The sequence below is a fragment of the Sardina pilchardus genome, chromosome 15, assembly GCF_963854185.1.
Source record: "Sardina pilchardus chromosome 15, fSarPil1.1, whole genome shotgun sequence".
Taxonomy (NCBI): domain Eukaryota; kingdom Metazoa; phylum Chordata; class Actinopteri; order Clupeiformes; family Clupeidae; genus Sardina; species Sardina pilchardus.
Window position 1 is genome coordinate 9,721,438 of NC_085008.1, and position 17,804 is coordinate 9,739,241.

Genomic DNA, 17,804 nt, shown 5'->3' on the forward strand with positions numbered 1-17,804 from the left:
AACTAACACATGCCGATAAGGGTTAAACCAGCTAAAGAGCCGAACCAACAGGAGTTAAATACTGAATAGGCCTGGCCGCTTGAGATCAGAAACCTTTATTAGCCAGAGAGCTATTTAACATTTCATTAGACCTACAGTAGAAGGCCGAATTCAGTGCATATCTCGACGTGTTAACAGTAACATTTGCGGTGAGAATATAACATTGTAAGCCTAATATTTCTGTTGCAAACCTCTAATTTTTGTTTTCCTTTCATATACAGTCAAAAGAGTTACAATTAGTTATACTTACTAGTGTCCATTTCATCAACGGACAGGATTCTCTGCAAGGCTATATGTCTTTGTCTCCAGTAGGTGGCGATCATTGCACGATAAAACTAGTGCCCTATATGTGGAGAGTACCGCCAACTGTGTTTGGAATGTTCAGAGCAGTTCTGCCAAGGATTGGTTCAGAGGTGGTCACGTGTTTTATGGACGCCATTTTTACTACCAAAAGTACTTTTGACTAGAATGCTTTCTAATGCTTTCAGATGGCAGTGTTTGAGTATCGTTGGCATTAAGTCTTAATATCTTCACCATACAGCGACCCATTTTCTCACTGGAAACTTTTCTGATAACGTTAACATTATAACGTTTACGTCATAAGCATTTTTAGTGATAAGACTTGTTAAGACATTTGCAGCACGGATTTTGTTTCTAACTACCCGGAGAGATGCCACTTCTGGAGGAGCAGCGAATACATCATACATCGTTCGTCTTAACCTTGTCTAAAAGGAAAACGGTTGGAACAACTCTGGTAAATAAGGTTTTTCATCTCATACTGTTATCATTTATGGTCTTAATTTCCTTGCATTTTTGCGTTTTTGAAGCACTAAAGTGGCTATTAAGACAAGCAGCCAGTACGTGTGTCGTGTGTGCTACAGCTGCTTAGCAGGTAACATAGCGATCTGTAATCATTGATAAACTTGTTAGTTTTGCATTTTCTTTCTTGTCGAGCAAAATAAGACGTCTTGTTTGCCTATTTTAAGAATGTATTGTCCAAATAAATCTGTTGAAGTAGGCTACACAGCATAGTTTGAAGATATATCGTTTGCTAGCTATCTGTCAAACTTGATAGGTGGTGTGCTAATCACAACATTATTAAGTGGTGTCAATACAGACTTCAGCTCAACACTGGTTTTGTAGGCTATACTTCAATCTGTCAATCGGTCAGCCCTCTAGTGAGTGTGCCATGCTTTATTGATTCATGGTTTAAGGTGATGAATTATGTCTGTATTATAAAACAAAGCAATATAGTAAATATTATGCTTCCTCTTTGTCTTTTTTGTTATTTTAGATGTAGGTAGAGAAGAGTCAGTGGCTGGTGAAGTAAGAGGGATACAGCTGTCTGCTGATTCAAGGTCCCTGCCCCGTCGCCTCAACATCCTCAAGATCCTGTAGGCTACTGCTGCTGCTCCTTGCTTCAGCACCTTTCCCCTGATGCCTGACACCCCTCATCACCAAATCAGCCCAGTCAACATGGACCCAACATGGACCCAAGTCTCCACCACAGTGTGCACAATACACTATACACAGACAGGGTATGTGATCGGTGTCAATATTGCATTCAGACAAATTGAAATTCCTTCCAAAGAACAAGTGCTTTCCTCAGCTGGATCAATTTAAGTCAAGATAAACAACAGCTTCCTTTCTTCATCGTGTTCTACCATTAACATTATTATGTTTATATTTTTGGTTAATTAAGGCACTTAGTTGCAGTTTCTCAGGTACACTTTGCTATGATGTCATTAGTAAAATTATTAGGAGGATGTAGCGTGTGTGGTGTTAAATGGTACTGCCTTGTATTATCCAAGTCTGAGGCTGAGAGAGGAGATTCACGGTCTGCTCCCTTTGTGTCCCATGTTTTGTGGGTGTGTGTGAGAGAGTGCGCGACAGATAACGAGTGTGGTGTAGAAGCATACACATTTAATGACAACCTGTGCACATTTCAGATTTTTTAGAAGAGCAGTCCTTACTACAGTGGTAGAAATAGTGGTATTTTTATGTACATCTACCCATTTAATGACAAGAGTTTCATTATTTTATATGCAGGACGAGAACAAAGGTACAATTGGTCTGAGGGGAGGACACCGCAGACAGCTGATCAACTCCATGTCATCTAATCAGGCCATGTAAAGAACCATGAAGGGATGGACTTGGTGGAGGACAACAATGTGACACCCGAAAAGAGTACATGGAGATCTCTCATCCTCATCCCTCATGCTTATATTGCATTTCATATAGGCCTAGATTCTGATGGTCTTGTAAATGTTTGTTACACAAGTCAGAAATTTTTGTCTTTGATTATTTAATTTGATTATAATAAATGGAAATATATTTTATTGACAAATATTTTTGAAAACCTAGCAAGTTTGTGTGTTTTAGTATCAGAATGAGCTTGTATTGACCAAGTATATCTACAAGGAATTTGACTGGCATTAGCTGTTGGAACAATTAGACATACAGTAGTATGCAGTCAGAAGATGCATACTATAGAGCACCACAATATACATAAGGCACCTACCAATAGATTGAGTGATGGCAGTGGGAAAAATGTGATTATTGTCTGGCAGGTTTTGTGCATAAGGGTAAGTTATTATTTAATGGAAAAGTTTGAGGTCAAACTAATGGTGACCTCCATGTAGCTTTTGTAATAATAATAACTTTATATAATAATAGCCTAACTTTATGATAATAATATATTTTTTAAATAACATGTGTTCAATTAAAACTATTTTCTTTTACTGTCCCAGAGTCTATTGAAACAACATACTTATTGATAAAAAAGAAAATAAATAGTATTATTTTAGTCTTGCCTCATGCACGGTCGAAATACATTGTATGCCTGAATCTGGAGGTCAGACGTCAAATCTAACAGTGATTCAAAGAGTTGCTGCAACATGTAGGGATCGCTGGCTTAAGTAAGGTAAGATGTTATTCATTGTGCCCTAAACAGGCTTATTTCACCAAAATGAAGCTTTCAGCTTTCTCTTACTGCTTTATTTCAAGTTGTTTCCTCAGACTAATATTTAACTGCTGTAAGAAATTGGATAAACGAAGTTCGCCTCGTAGGCGTTTTCAGAGCTAGCTGGCTCCAACTAGGCAACGTTTATCACTATTTATCTGGTCTTTGCTAATTTTTTCAAAATGTATAATGCAGCGTATTTGCAACAGCATTTACATCTTAATGAATAGTGATGCATATTATAACATTTATAGGCTTGTTTATGACGATGTTAAGCTATTTGTTTCAACATGTCATATTCGCCCTATTGACCATCATTGAGACGAACGTACGTGACGTCACTTCTGGTCGTAAAGATGGCGCCCATGATTTGAGTTGGCGATACTCTCCACATATAGGGCACTAGATAAAACAGCTTGGCGAGGTGTTAGGAATGGGAACCACACTTCATCTAAGGTTTATGAAAGGTATATGGACACCACCATTAAATGTACATATTTCATTTTTTTTTTTTTTTGAGTATTTTCACAACAAATACTCCAAACGTGTAAAAGAAAGCCGTGGCTCAAGGAAATATAGTATAGGTAAATAATAATCCCCCAGCCTATGCATAAGCAAAATAAGATTTTAAAAAGTCATAGGTAGGCCTATACTTATTTATGTACCATACACCTTTTTTACATGTCCATGTACATTCAGCTCGAAAACTACTCTATGACTAGGCTTAGGCCTACATAAGCATTGGGATAGTTAATAAACATCTTGCTCCCAAGCAGCTTGATAGAAGAACAAACCGTTAGTTAAAAGTTAATGATGAATTAGAGTGAATGTTAATGAAAATTTTCCTGTGATGATTAAAATGTATAAATCACCTTCACTAGAGATATTCAGTAACATTGAATGTGTTAGCATAGGATACTTCCCCTTTCCACAACTAGACTCGACCAACATATGGTCCCGATCCCTGTCCCTGGTTCCTACATTCATGATTGTAGGCTATTACACAACAACAAATAGGCTACATACAGCATTTAGTAGGATGAATATTTATCTCAATCATTTTCTTCTATTTATTTCTAAAATAAAAGCTTGAGTATGCAACCAGCCCTGCTTTTCGGTTACTTTCTCTTTATCTCTTATTCTTTACCCTTTGGACTGTATACTCAGGGGTAACACCAGTAGGCTAACTCTGGTTTATCTAATCTATGAGTGGTGGGACCCAAACAAGGATCTGCTGATGTAAAACAATTGAGCAAAACACTAAGCACTGGAGACTACAGCTCATAATCGAAGCATCTACACAGTTAAATCATTACTACTTTTTTTGTTATTTATGGATCATTTCCACCTGTGATAAAGCGCTGATGAGCTGCACGATTTTACATTAACACAAAGGAGCAGAAAAGAAACACCAAAAACAACTAAAACTATTGTCATGCCTTTAGGCACAATAGATTACACATCACCCAAGCCTGCAATGTGTACCCATCAGGTAATAAATAACAACCACAAAATGTCTATTATAGCAAATGACTGTGGGTGTAGCATTCATCTTATCTGTATGCTTATTTACAGCCGGTAACCCATAGAGAGACACCCAGGAAGTGTAAGCAGCCAAGTATAACAGCTGCAGCTCACTAGCTGTTACTAATCTAAAGTCTTTCCTGCCGATAATGCAGAAGTGCCATCTCCACCAGAAGACTAATCCTGATGTGATACGGCCAGCATGCCTCAGAAACAAATATCTCGTTCCAATCCCACCATTCCACTCATCCACACTTAATCTGGAGAAACACACACACACACACACACACAACCACACACACACACACACGACTGCATTCTATGTATCCTTCTCTTTCTATTGACAAATGTTTTGTTTTGGTAGTATGAATACCAAATGCAGTTAAACAGTTCCGAACGAACTAAATGTAGAGTTCAGTGGTACAAAGGGCCTGGGGTCTGTGAAATTGAAGCACCACTATAGATCTAGTTGAACGAATATTAAGCTATTCATGGGATTACCTTGGTAAGCACGTGTTTGATGCACCAGAACATGATTCTCTGGCATTACGTAACACTCAAATTTCAGCAACAGGGTACATTCAGGACACAGCAGATAATATTTGCTGAATGTCTCTGCAACAATAATGGAAGCTAAACAAACCCAAAAATGACTTAATGTAACTGCAAATGTGGCTATTTGTGCCAAGCCATGAGGCTGACCATTGTGATTGAGCCACACAAAAGGAAGCCAGGATCCAGGGAGCTTTACTGTAAATGCGCACAAACCTGTGCATTCTTGGCAGAGACACCTACTCCAGGCTACTTAGATGAATCTCTTTGGGGAAATTCTAAGCATCTTTAACTGCTGTGACAGTTCAACAAATCAATATTCGGCCTTTCAATATTTTGCATGGTTGTGCAATGAATACTGTTAATGATATGTTTCTCCTGGACCAAGTTTTAATACATAGCTATAACTGTGATGTCTGAGATGATACGAAAACATAGCCTACTTCACTATGTCTTTTGTCACAGAGTGCAGTGTCACTGAACTAAAGCTGGAAATGCCACAAGAGCTCATTTATATATTTTTAGCAGCATTGGTTTGTGATATCAACTTGCAGGCCTACGTTATTGGAATCAATCAGATTTTTTTTTTACCTGCAGCCAAAGTAGCCTAACAGTGATGACAGCTGACAGAATTAGGCTATATCAGAGAGAGCCTGCCATCAAGGCTCTGTTGAAATCCATTTCTATTCTACTATTTGCACAGCTTTGCATACAACTTATCTTATCTTTTCAGTTATTATATCAAAGTTATGATTTATGCTTACTCAAGCCCAGGTTAGAAACCATGCAGGGCTGTCACCAGAAACACAAGGGACCTTCTAGTGTGGCATTGAATGCTGGTTTCAGCTGAAACGAGGTGCCCACCAAAGACGGGTCAGAACGCAAGCTGTAACACTTTTACAGTAGCCCTATTCTTTTCATTGGAGTAGCCTATTTGGAAATTATGTTGAATGAATGAAAAAAGGACAGAGTGAAGATTTGTTCCTGAAGGCTTAGGCTAGCCTACTGTAAAAACTGTTTCTACGTGTCTGTGGGTGACAGGAGCTGCGTGAAGCGCAGCGCATACAACAAAACGTAGCCTATTACTCTTTCGTAGGTGTAAAACAATCAATTCAGTCAAATGCCACAGCATTAAAGGATTCATATTACTACGAGGAATTCCCCAAACACTTGTAACAAACCACTTCGAGCCTGCCTTCCACACTCAGACAAAAATTCGTCGTCACTTCCTGGATGTTGAAGGGTGGCAGTAGATGAAGCCGCTTGCAAGACCAAAACCAACAGAGAATGTTGACGGGGCCAGTGGCCGTGGAGCTACTGTTGGTTTAATAATTAAAACATCAGGTAGAATTTACACAAACTGATAGGGCATTTTTTGTGTGATGGGGAGAGATTTATGTTTGTATGACGCATAGCTGCTACATGCGAAACGGATGCGTTGTGTCATACACAGAAATAATTGTCGATGGGGAGGAATATTAATGGTTCGAGAGATTTTGTCGGAGAAGCTAGCTAACTTTGCTAGCACGCTTAGCTAGCTAGCTACAACGCTAGCTAGCTACCTGCGTTTGAGGAAATTCTGCAAGGATGCTACGTTGGATACGGCAACAGCTGGTAAGATGAACAGTCTTGGCATGACGGTAGTGTGCCATTCACGTTGACAGAAACAGTATGATTGTTTTTTTTTCGGAGGAGTGTATTGACACTACCTGTAATGTATGTCACTAAGTAACGTTAGTAATGGCAATGCATCGATTCGTGGCAAGTCAGCTCAGTTAACGATAACGTTTACGTGTTAGATACGAATCAGAAAGTAACGTAACTTCTAGCCTGTACACAGCTAATACAAATAAACGTTGTTTGTATATTTTTAGCTCGCTAGGGATGACACAATTAATATAACATGTGTGCTTAAGACGTCGTATAGCTTTGTCAAAGCTTAAAAGGCATAGCTGCTAGTAAGTTAACTAACATGAGGTAACACTGATCATAATGTGAGTAACTTAAACGGTAGTGTTTAACTTACCGATGGCTACCAAACGTTACGTTAATGTGTCTTCGCGCAACTCCAAAATGTTCATGTTGTAAAGTTGTACAACTATTTGGGCAAATTGCAGAAAGATGTAGCCTGTTTGCTTTTTTTGAAAGTTGGTACTTAAAAGAAGTTGAAGCTCAGCCATGCCCGTCATGTTAGTGGAGAATTCACCTCTTGCGTTATGTTACGTTAGCGTGAGGCAGATTTCAGAGTTGTCTTGCCCTCGTCGAGCAAACTGAGGTGTAATCTAACTGTAGCTAATAATATATGGACAGTGATGATTACGCTGCTAACTTATAAGAACATTTGCTGTCATTAACGTTATTAATGGTAACGTTAATCCATTGCGAACAGGGTGAACCATAATAAGTGAACGGTGAGATGCTAACGTAAAAACATAGCTGCTTAGATGGCCAGTTAACGTCGCTAACCTATGCCTCTGACAAGTAAACGGTTTAGTCTATTAATATTGTTGTTATTATTTATTGGGTTAGACTTATCTTTAAATATACGTTCTCGTCAAATAAGAAGAGCAACTCGACAGCAAATAAACACTCTCTGACGATACTTGAAGTGTACCCAAGGCAAATGCAGTATGCCAATGCTGCGTTTTTATTAACCGTATGCATCGAGCCGATATATCCAACCCAACCACTACTATGAGGTGAATTATTGAATCTATGCAGCCCAGGTGTAACGCATCGAAGACCCGAGAGGAGATGTGTACACCTGACATGAGAACAGTTCCATTCATATCACATTATCACGAATAGAAGTGGGCCAACCGCCTTTGCTAGCGGCCGGTGTCTTATTTCAGTGGAGATTGACATAATGTTTGACGGAAACATAAAATATTAGATGTATTCTGAATAGGAAATAAGCCCACACGCGTTGAAACTCTTGATAAGAAAATTTGGGAAAACTCAAGCCCTAGCGTTCACATGATGGCACACAAAAATAATGTGTTGTAGTAGCCCATATTCATGTGAACTACTACGAAAGTGTATCCCCTAATAGTGTTCAGTGTGAAGTATGGGGTTTTCAGCGTTGTTCTTAGTGAGAATTGTGGTGAATTGAACTGTTTGCACTTTAGTTTGCATACTAGCCTAGTTCATCATAAAGTGGTCATCCTTTTGTAAAATTCCATTTTAAAGTGAAAGTGACTATATACATCACACTAGGGCCTTTTCCATTTTTAAACGTATGTCTAGAATAGATTGAACAGGGTGCTGCTTGAGGCAGTGGTTGAAGCTGGATAGTGAATAGTATCTTTACACAGTCATTCAGTTTTTGTGCAGTGCAGTCTTCAAATGTTTACCCCATGACTTGTGTCTTTCTTGACAGTGTTCAAGGAGCTGAGCACAACCTGGCAGGTGTCAGGTGTCAGTTTGTTCTAAAACCTGCTCTGTACTTCATATATCCGCAGAGGCTTGTTTTACATTATTCTTAAACAAATATTTCGATTTTCATAGTCAAACTAGAGTTTGGCTATGTCTGTCTGGATGTGTCATTCATTTACAGTCTCAAGTACTCATTACTGGAGTCACTAGCTAGAAGGCACCGTTTTTGCTGTTGATACATTCTCTGCATACTGTACATGCATCTCCGATAATTGTTTTGAGGTATTGGAACGAGAAATGGCAAGCACTTTAACAACCTTGCATGTCAGGATAATTATCTCAAGTAGTATTTTGTGAACCTATGTGTATCAGTAAATGCATGACAACAGGGGGCAGGGGGCAAAGGGGGTTTACAGACATGGGCTCCTGTAAAAGGTTGTCATGCAGAAATAAAATCTAGGATGTCCCAGGATCACAACCTGCATGGACAACCCAGTCAATAAGCTGCTATTTGTGTGATATCACCCTTTTTATGCCCCATTATAAGTCTATGGACGAATATATTAGGGACTGAATAGGGTAAAAATGTCAACAGATAGATATCCCCACAAAAATTCCTCTGCCCATGTCTGATTTTTTTTAAAGATAGTCAGTTGAATACAGTCTGCTAATTCTAATTACGAATTTAATCTTTACTGGGGTAGATATGACCATTACAAGAAGCTTGCAAGGATGTCAACTGTCATCTTATAGATCCACTTTGATATGTACTGTGTGAATGTTTTTCTTGCATTGTTTTAGGGTGATTTATCTTGGACTGGAGGACTTTGTAGTGCATTGCTGAGAGGCTAGTGAGAATGACATGGTGTGTTCCACCCGTGGCATGACCATATACCATCAAAATGCATTTGTCGATAATGTGAGAACTATACAGACATACAGTAGCAAAAAGTGGCAACGTGCTGCATACTGTTGCTTTAAGACATTGCTCAGATCAAATGGAGTGTTTCCAGTTGAAAGCTCTGAATGTTTTAATCAGCAAAGGTGGGTGTGGCTTCTAATTAAACCCACCTGGAGGCAATTTCACCGTTACTAACGCGTGCAAAAAAGCATTATTTGTGGCTAGTTGACATGTTTTATAATGGTTATGGAAGTGATGTGCCATATTTCTCAAAGTTTGCTTTTTGAACATCACAGTAAAAATTGACCGTATTAGCTTATTACATTCCAGAGTGCCTTGTACAGTCAGCAGTGTAACAGTTACTTTTGCTATAGCAGCGTTTTATTTTATTGTAAAGATCAGCACTGTGTTGTGATTTTACAGAAGCAACACATTATAGCACATCAGTGCAGTTGAATGTGAAACAACTGCGTGATTAACATCTTACTATGACTTTGTAAGGAACGATCAAAGGGAGAAGTCTAGTGCAGCCTTCCTCTCTTCCTTAATGATAGTATGCAGTGATGAGAAGCCCTACAGGAGGAAGCATCTCATTACGAAGCCTGGTCGAACCAAGCACACAGGCAGTCTGTGGCAAAAAAGTGATCTGACACGATCTCCCCTTTGGATGTTTGGGTTGCATTGAGAGGACACAGCGAGAGGTCAAACACCATGGTTGTTTTTAGGCTCGATATGTGGCAGGCTGTTTGTCATCAAATGGACTTTGGAGGATCGTGGAATACGTACTGCATTCTGTTGTATTGCAGACAGTATGCTGTGGTATATCCTGTCAATCGGGCTGGTGATAAGTAAACTGTTTTTCAGCGCAAGCGTGGTTGTCCCTGTGACATCATTTATTTATCTTGCAGCCAAAGCTCAAAAGTACTCTCACAAGGCTGAGAGTAATATCTCTACGTATAGAATTGTTATTGCACGCTACCTCAGTGTTTTTGCTACCTGCAGTACATGGAGTGTAGCCAACTGTCTTAGCCCACATCTTCCTCACATATAGAGTCAGCCTGAAAAGACCCCTCTCATTTCATGTTGTGTAGGTTCATTGCCGGTCAGCAGCAGCCTTGTTGAAGTGATTTCATTCATAAACAAGAGGCCTTGCTTGATGTCAGTTAGGCAGGCAGAGGTAATCTTGAGCGGCAGAGCTGCAGCATAATAAACTGGCCATGGGATGAGTGATTGACAGGTGCTTCTCACCGACACTGACCCAGGTCCTCCTTCGACAGGGCCAGAATGCTGAACTTGTTTAGACCAAGCGCATGGCCTTTAGAGATTTGATGGCGGTACCTGTCTGGGTTATCATCCCCACTTCATTAGCTCCCCACAGATGATAAGCCACTGGCGGCGAAGGCTTTCAGGCAGACACTGCGTCTGGGTAATGAATGTTTAATCAGGGATGCTCGGCCCAAGTAGGAGAACGATTCCATCCATCATAATGATAGCTGTCCTCAGAGAGCCAAGCATTATACACATTCAGGGTTCCCACTAACACACACAAACATACCACCACACATAGACACACACACATACACATACTTGAAAACTTTTTCCACACTCCTAGACGCACTCCGATATATGCACACTGCATGCAGTCAGCGCCTGGTACACCCAAACAAACCCGCAGTCAGTGATTTATTGAGCTGAAGGGAAAGTGGATGCCATATTCATGGCTCACATATTGAATTGTGAGTGTGGTCACAGGAAACACAGAAACTGATTAAGGCTCATGCACCATACTGTTAACCCCTCCTAACACAGTGCATTTACTGTATGGTTGACATGATGCAGTTAGTGATGACCCTTTACCAGTATTGATTTTTGGAATTTGGCTAAACATTCTGTATCTCTCATTACAAACACATGCATACTGCGTGATGAATTTGGTTTCTGTGAAATACCACTCATCGTGTGTGTTTTGAAAGCGGTCTATGAGTGGCTGTCCACTAAGCATGGTGATATACTTCAGACGTCCAGCCCTGAGGAGTGGAAAGTGACTCTGTCTGCACCAGTGGCCCTCTCATTAATTGGCTGTTTTTAATTAGCCCTTCCTGTCTCTTTGTTGGCCTGATTTATTACATCCCATTTTAATTCATTATCTAGTTAATGCTCCCGGACCAGTTTGTCCCCCCCAAGCTGCTCTCCAGGCCTTAATGGAGCAGAAATGGATGTGTACGTCAGGCTTGGTAGCCTGTTTACGTGTGTTTGTGAGTGTGGGTGTGTGCATGCATGTGTACCTGTAGGTTAAGGTTTGTGAGGGAGTGAGGGAAATGCCAAAAGTGAAAGAAAACCAGATCAGCCAGCCGTGTAGGCTAGTGAGGCGTGTGGCTTTGTCATGTAAAGAAAGAGACAGTGGTGAGACCTGGTTTACATGCATCATGAAATAAAGAAAGGCTCCCAGTCCAGAACTAGGCTTGCTTCCTGCCTGCAGAAGTCCAAAAAAAGGAAAAGTTAAAAAACCCAAAAGTGATATGGTTAAAAAAACAGTCACAGCACACAAGAGGTGGTGACCATAATTTTGCTCTTGATCTGGCCATGCATTTCCTCTTAACGTTACATTCATTTCGCAAGATCTGCCAGTAAGAGTGTAATCATGTCCTGAGAAAAAAGGAGCAGCAATACTTGACTGTTTCTTATGAGACACAGGACACACTTCTCACATTGCTTCGGGTTGCTCTCATTTGCACAGGGGTGCCATAAGGGCATTTCGCTCATTTTAGAGCGAGTATGAAAGGAAAGGTATGTGTCTGAAGAGCTGTGTGTGTGTGTCTGTGTGCGTTTCTGCTTGTTTGAAGCATACACAACAGCTTGTATGCAGCAGCACTGTAGTGTGTACAGTGCAAATAGAAATGTGTAGCGAGGCCTGACGGTAATTGAATGCATGTGTTGCCATTGGGTCTAGATGACGTGGCCGACTCTCCACTCTCCACTTTTTTTTTTCCACAGCCGCGGAAGAGGCCGCTCTGTCACCGCTGAGTCCCACAACAGCCAATACACTCAGATCCTGCTCCTCTATCTTTTCTTTAGCATAATATGTTTAACCTGAGGGCTATTGTACAGTCATCTATACATTACAGAGGCTGAAACGGCTACAAGATGTAATTTAAGTTAAGTGGGGAGATGTGGTATTGGGACTTGATCTGATTATGCTCAGGCACATGACACTGGTTGAACTGGCTTTTACAGTTCAGGTTGCATTTATTTCATTCTCATCTACCATGCCACCCAATGTTAGCTGGACATAAAGTGTGTTAGACTCAGTAGGGCTTGGTTTACATTTAGAATGAGTAAAGTTGATTGTACTACCAGCCCAAGTACATAATGAAAGGTACTTTATCTAGTTTAACTGTTTAATGAGGGAAGCGATGACCTTAAAAAAATTACCTTAAAAACCTTAATAACCTTAAAATTGTTTTTTTTTATTTTGTTATAAAAACCGACAGCATCAGTTGCCACTTTGGTGATGTAGTTGTCAGTTTATTTCAGCACTTCCTGTTTCCCTTAACGTGATCATATCTCGATGAGGTTATGCCATGCTCAGTGCATTGTGCAAGCTTTATTCAAAGTTTGCAGTGGTAAAAGTAATGTACACTGCAGTATAGCTCCTTTGTTCTGAGGCATTTGTCCCCTTGTCTGTAGTCTTTGCTCCAACCCCACACCAGCTTCACGGGGATGGAAGTGAGCTCTGTCCTGTTGGATTTGTCAGGCAGGTGTCAGGCCGGATTCCTGGGCCGGGTTTCTGCCTCAGTGCTCTGTGAAGTTGGCACCCCCCAGATCACAACATTTGCTCCCGTGTAGAACAGCGCTGTGCGGTTGCCCCAGCTGGCTCCGCTGACGGTCATTTGCGCCGATGTCTCTCGGCGCCCCTGTGCCGTGTGATTTGGTCGGGATTGGTCTCCGTCCGCACACATCCTCCTCCCATTAAGCGCCGATAGTAAGCTGCGTGCTCCTCTTTTGAGTGCTCTCAGCTCTCATTGAGTTGTCTCATGCCAGGCGCCGTGTGCCGCATTGGTAATTTCACAGACGCTATGAAATTTGCATGCCCACTGCAGATAGAAATATCCCTCTCCCCCCCTAATAAGGCAACAACACCCGATCCAGCGAGCATAGCGTATTGTTTTAGTAAACCACAAATCCTTCTGCTTGTGGACAAATAAATTGTTAGCACCACCACCTGTCTTTTCATGGCTGCTTTCTCTCCGGTTGTATCTCTGTCTATCCTGGTGCTGTATGCGGTACCATTGAAATGCCTGTAATTTACCCTGTGCTCTATTTCTCTGTCTCCTGCAGGGCTTTGACCCTCCCCATCAGAGCGACACCAGGACGGTGTACATCGCGAACCGCTTTCCCCAAAATGGGCATTATATCCCTCAGCGCTTTGCTGACAACCGCATCATATCCTCCAAGGTGAGATTGGGCCACTGCAGCGCCCCACTGGGCCAGCAGCTCACTTCCATCAGCGCTCGCACAGTTGTCGGTCTTGTTCCACACAGACTGGTGTGTGTATGTCCAGTGTGGAGGGACTAATGTCTGTCTTTACATCTCCCCCCCCCCCCCCACAGTACACCATCTGGAACTTTGTGCCCAAGAACCTGTTCGAGCAGTTCAGAAGGATAGCCAATTTTTACTTTCTCATCATCTTCCTCGTGCAGGTGAGAGGCTGCTTGTCTCCTTTCTTCCTCCAGCCCTCTATCTCTGCACGCTCATCTGCTTCCTACTTTCACTTACTCTATCCCCTGTTCTCGCTCCCACATTTTCTCTGTTTCCCTTTCTCCCCTTTCTCTCACCCTCTCTGACTGTCTCTCTGGGCTAACTGTTGCTTGATGCAGCGTGTGACTGTGTGTTTGTGTGTGTTGGTGTGTGTGTGTGTGTGCGTGCGTGTGTGTGTGTGTGTGTGTGTGTGTGTGTGTGTGTGTGTGTGTGTGTGTGTGTGTGTGTGTGTGTGTGTGTGTGTGTGTGTGTGTGTGTGTGTGTGTGTGTGTGTGTGTGTGTGTGTGTGTGTGTGTGTGGGCGAGGCGATGGCAGCCAGGGTTGCCGTTGTTTTTCTTGAGCGCGCCGAGCCCTCAAGGAGTCCAGCGGAGCCGCTCTGCTTGAGTGATGCGTCAGGGAGCCCACTGAGCGCGCTCGTCTCGCTGCTCACAAAGCATTAAGCTCTCTCTAAACCCCATCTTCCTCCTCTTCTCCTCCTCCTCCTCCACCTCCAGTGTCACCATGGCTGCGTACTGCAGTCTCCTCTGAGCTTTGTGTTCCACTGTATGCAAATATATGGGTGTGTGTGTGTGCGTGTGTGTGTGTGTGTGCGTGTGTGTGTGTGGATACATTCTACTGTATACAGTATGTACAGTGTGTGTGAGTGCTCGGTGCATTTGTGCAATGGATATATTAATAATTTGGTTACACCTGTTCCTAAATCTTGGCAAGCTAAGTGCATTTTTTTTGTTATGTTTGTTTGTTTCTCAGCTAATGATTGATACACCCACTTCTCCAGTAACAAGTGGACTTCCTCTGTTCTTTGTCATCACAGTAACTGCCATCAAACAGGTGAGGTGCTCTCAGTGAGCTACTCAGGTTTCCAGCTATTGCAGGAGCTCCTTAGAAACTGTAATAGTGAAGCAACCTATTTATTGGAGTTAGTTCAGCGCAGCTCAGTCTCTAGCACCTGATTTGCAAGGCTGCCCCGTGGCAACATAGACATTAAACCAGGATTAGAGCTCTGGTTGTTCTGAATATTAAAAAGGCACAGAGTCACACTGCCATTGTTTGGGGATTGCATTCAAATATGCAGTATTCAAATGCGTGTAACCCAGTGAAAACAAAATCCACTGGGTTAAGTTGGAACATTTGAATAAGTGACCAGTCTCTCAGAAGACATTTGGATGAGAAATTACTGCACAGCCAGTTAGTCAAGATTCTAGCTTTGTACAATGGCGTTTGTGCAAAATCAAAGTATAAGCCGCGGCTAGTAGTCAGGAAATTACGGTAGACCCATAGACAGTGAGGACAGAGAGGATGGTTCAGTAGGATTCAGGCTCTGCCACTCCCTGCTGAACACTCCTGTGCTCCGAGACACTGACTGCACTCTTAACTCTTGGCTGCTTGCACACCTGCAGGGCTATGAGGACTGGCTGCGGCACAAAGCTGACAACGAGGTCAACGGGGCTCCGGTGTTTGTGGTCCGCAGCGGCAGCCTGGTGCAGACGCGCTCCAAAAACATCCGCGTAAGACGCTCCCACCATCTGCACGAGTATCGGTTCGGTTGTGTGTGTGTGTGTGTGTGTGTGTGTGTGTGTGTATGTTATGGGAGGATGCATCAGAGCAAGGCTCATGCAGTTGTGCCTTTGCTCTACGTGCGGTCCTGGTGGCTGTGAAGTGATAAGTCAACCAGAACCAAATTGAGACGCTGCTTGGTCTGTCACTTTGATTCTTTGAGAATCCATCAGCTGTCGCCATTTCACACGGCTGTTTTGAACCTTTTCTTTTTTTTAGAAAGTTGAGATATTTCAGTCCTTTTTATTGTATTTTATAATACATGTTATGATATTTGATTATTTAGAATATTTGATAATAATTTTAGATTTGATAATCATCTCTTGAGCTGTGCAAAGTGTAGAGTAGAGATGATGCCAAATTAATTGACTGTCCTGTAGCATTGTTTAGCATGTGCACTTCATTTTTCCCATTTCTGTCCTACAGGTTGGGGACATAGTGAGAGTAGCCAAAGATGAGACGTTCCCGGCGGACCTGGTGTTGTTGTCGTCGGACCGAGCGGAGGGCACCTGCCACATCACCACGGCCAGCTTGGACGGGGAGACCAATCTGAAGGTGGGGCTCCCTCTTATAATCTCCTCACAGTCCCTCCGCCGGGCTGAGCAGCTCCGCACTGAGAGCTTCCGCTGGGGATGTGAGCAGAGCCGTAATGGGCCGTCTCCACGCCGGTTGGATTGGATACGTCTCACTACACGCGGCGTCAAGGGATAGCTTCTCGCCCAGGGCTGGATATATCTAATTATCTGTTTCTAATCAAGTCATGAGAGCTCGCTAATTATATATATATGGTGTTATTTTGAGGCATGGAGTCAAGACAGAAAAGGGTGGTTTTGGGTTGGGGTTTTTAGAGCGGTTTTAATATCTTTATTGGATGAGCAGATGCTCTTAAGCGCTTTTCCACATATAGAGCACTTGTTGTATATTGAGTAGATAGGGGCTCTGATGAACTTAAAAATAGCCCACTATATACAGTGATTGGACCTTGGATCTTTGCCTCACCTAATTAGAGCCTAGTGTTCCTTGTTTAGCTGGCCAATATATCCCTAAATAAGCTCTGTAAGATCTAAGTCTAAAATCAGTTGTTTCCAAGATGGCAAAGGCTTGCATTTAGTTTCAAGATGTGTGTTTATTTGCATCTTTGTTTAAACCTTCTTTCATATCGTCAATTAATTATTTCATTGGCCCAAATCCAGGATAGTAATAATTTCATCAGACTCCTAGTGCATTGTTTTTGTTTTGAACATTTGTTTAAAAACCCTATCAATCATCCTCCCACTGACGAGATTGTATTAAGTGATCTGCGTTTTTATTTTTCAAACTGACAATGCCGGTTGCAAATGTGCTCTCTTGAATTATGAATGGCTCTATAGAGACAACACAGGGCTACATTGGGCTAACCTGGTCTCTCCCTTAATATGTGCCTTTGTGTGTGTGTGTTTTGCTCAATGCTCAGACCCACTTTGCAGTGCCAGAGACAGCCGTATCCCAGTCGGTGTCCAGACTGGAGGCCCTGCAAGCGGTGGTGGAGTGCCAGCAGCCTGAGGCTGACCTGTACAGGTACGGCAAGCCACAAGCGCCACACAGGGCCATCCGTTATCCTGACAACTCCTTTCAGTGGCTCGCGCTGCCGAGGGAACTCTCCTTTGCACAGACTCACATTTCTGTGTGTCAGAATGTCGTATTTTTAGCCGAGGGGAGCGACTGTCGCCTGCCGTGGCAGTTTCTCTATTACTCACTCAACTCCAGATCAGCACAATGTGCCTCTTTTCTCCCTCCTCCAGGTTTGTGGGGAGAATAACTGTAACACAGCAAGGGGAGGAGATTGTAAGGTAAGACAGCTGACTTCAGCAATATGGCTCTTGGCGTTGTTTCTCAGTTCATGTCGAAGTAGTCAATTATATTTTCCACATTCCAAATTATTATCCCATTATTTAAGTTCTTTTGGGAACAAGGCCTTGTGCCAGCCCCAATGGACATTACCAGAAAAAGACTGCTACGGATGAGAGAGAGAGAGAGAGAGAGAGAGAGAGAAATATTCCACTCCATGACTCAAACATAATGGCTCTCATTAATGATTCACCAGTGACTCTTGTGGCTGAAATTCCAAACCCAGATTCGGTGTGAAACAAAGGTCTC

General features: G+C 42.2%; 1 protein-coding gene and 1 long non-coding RNA gene across 5 annotated transcripts in view; both read left to right on the forward strand.

The window, feature by feature from the left end:
- The first annotated feature begins 409 nt into the window (after positions 1 to 409).
- Positions 410 to 2,323, forward strand: LOC134101905 (uncharacterized). The gene is made up of 3 exons (XR_009941465.1): positions 410 to 793; positions 1,334 to 1,577; positions 2,089 to 2,323. It is a non-coding gene; the product is annotated as an uncharacterized LOC134101905 (long non-coding RNA).
- Positions 2,324 to 6,336: 4,013 nt separating this feature from the next.
- Positions 6,337 to 17,804, forward strand: part of atp11b (ATPase phospholipid transporting 11B) — a 38,279-nt gene continuing 26,811 nt past the window's right edge. For 2 of the 4 annotated variants that reach the window (XM_062555772.1, XM_062555775.1), the window contains exons 1-8: positions 6,338 to 6,691; positions 13,692 to 13,808; positions 13,964 to 14,053; positions 14,862 to 14,942; positions 15,512 to 15,619; positions 16,095 to 16,223; positions 17,122 to 17,225; positions 17,450 to 17,497. In XM_062555772.1, the coding sequence (XP_062411756.1) occupies positions 6,665 to 6,691; positions 13,692 to 13,808; positions 13,964 to 14,053; positions 14,862 to 14,942; positions 15,512 to 15,619; positions 16,095 to 16,223; positions 17,122 to 17,225; positions 17,450 to 17,497 (704 nt within the window). In that variant the 5' untranslated portion in view covers positions 6,338 to 6,664. Of the gene's footprint in view, positions 6,692 to 13,691; positions 13,809 to 13,963; positions 14,054 to 14,861; positions 14,943 to 15,511; positions 15,620 to 16,094; positions 16,224 to 17,121; positions 17,226 to 17,449; positions 17,498 to 17,804 lie in introns of all 4 variants that reach the window. The other 2 variants (XM_062555774.1, XM_062555773.1) reach the window with 2 other exon arrangements.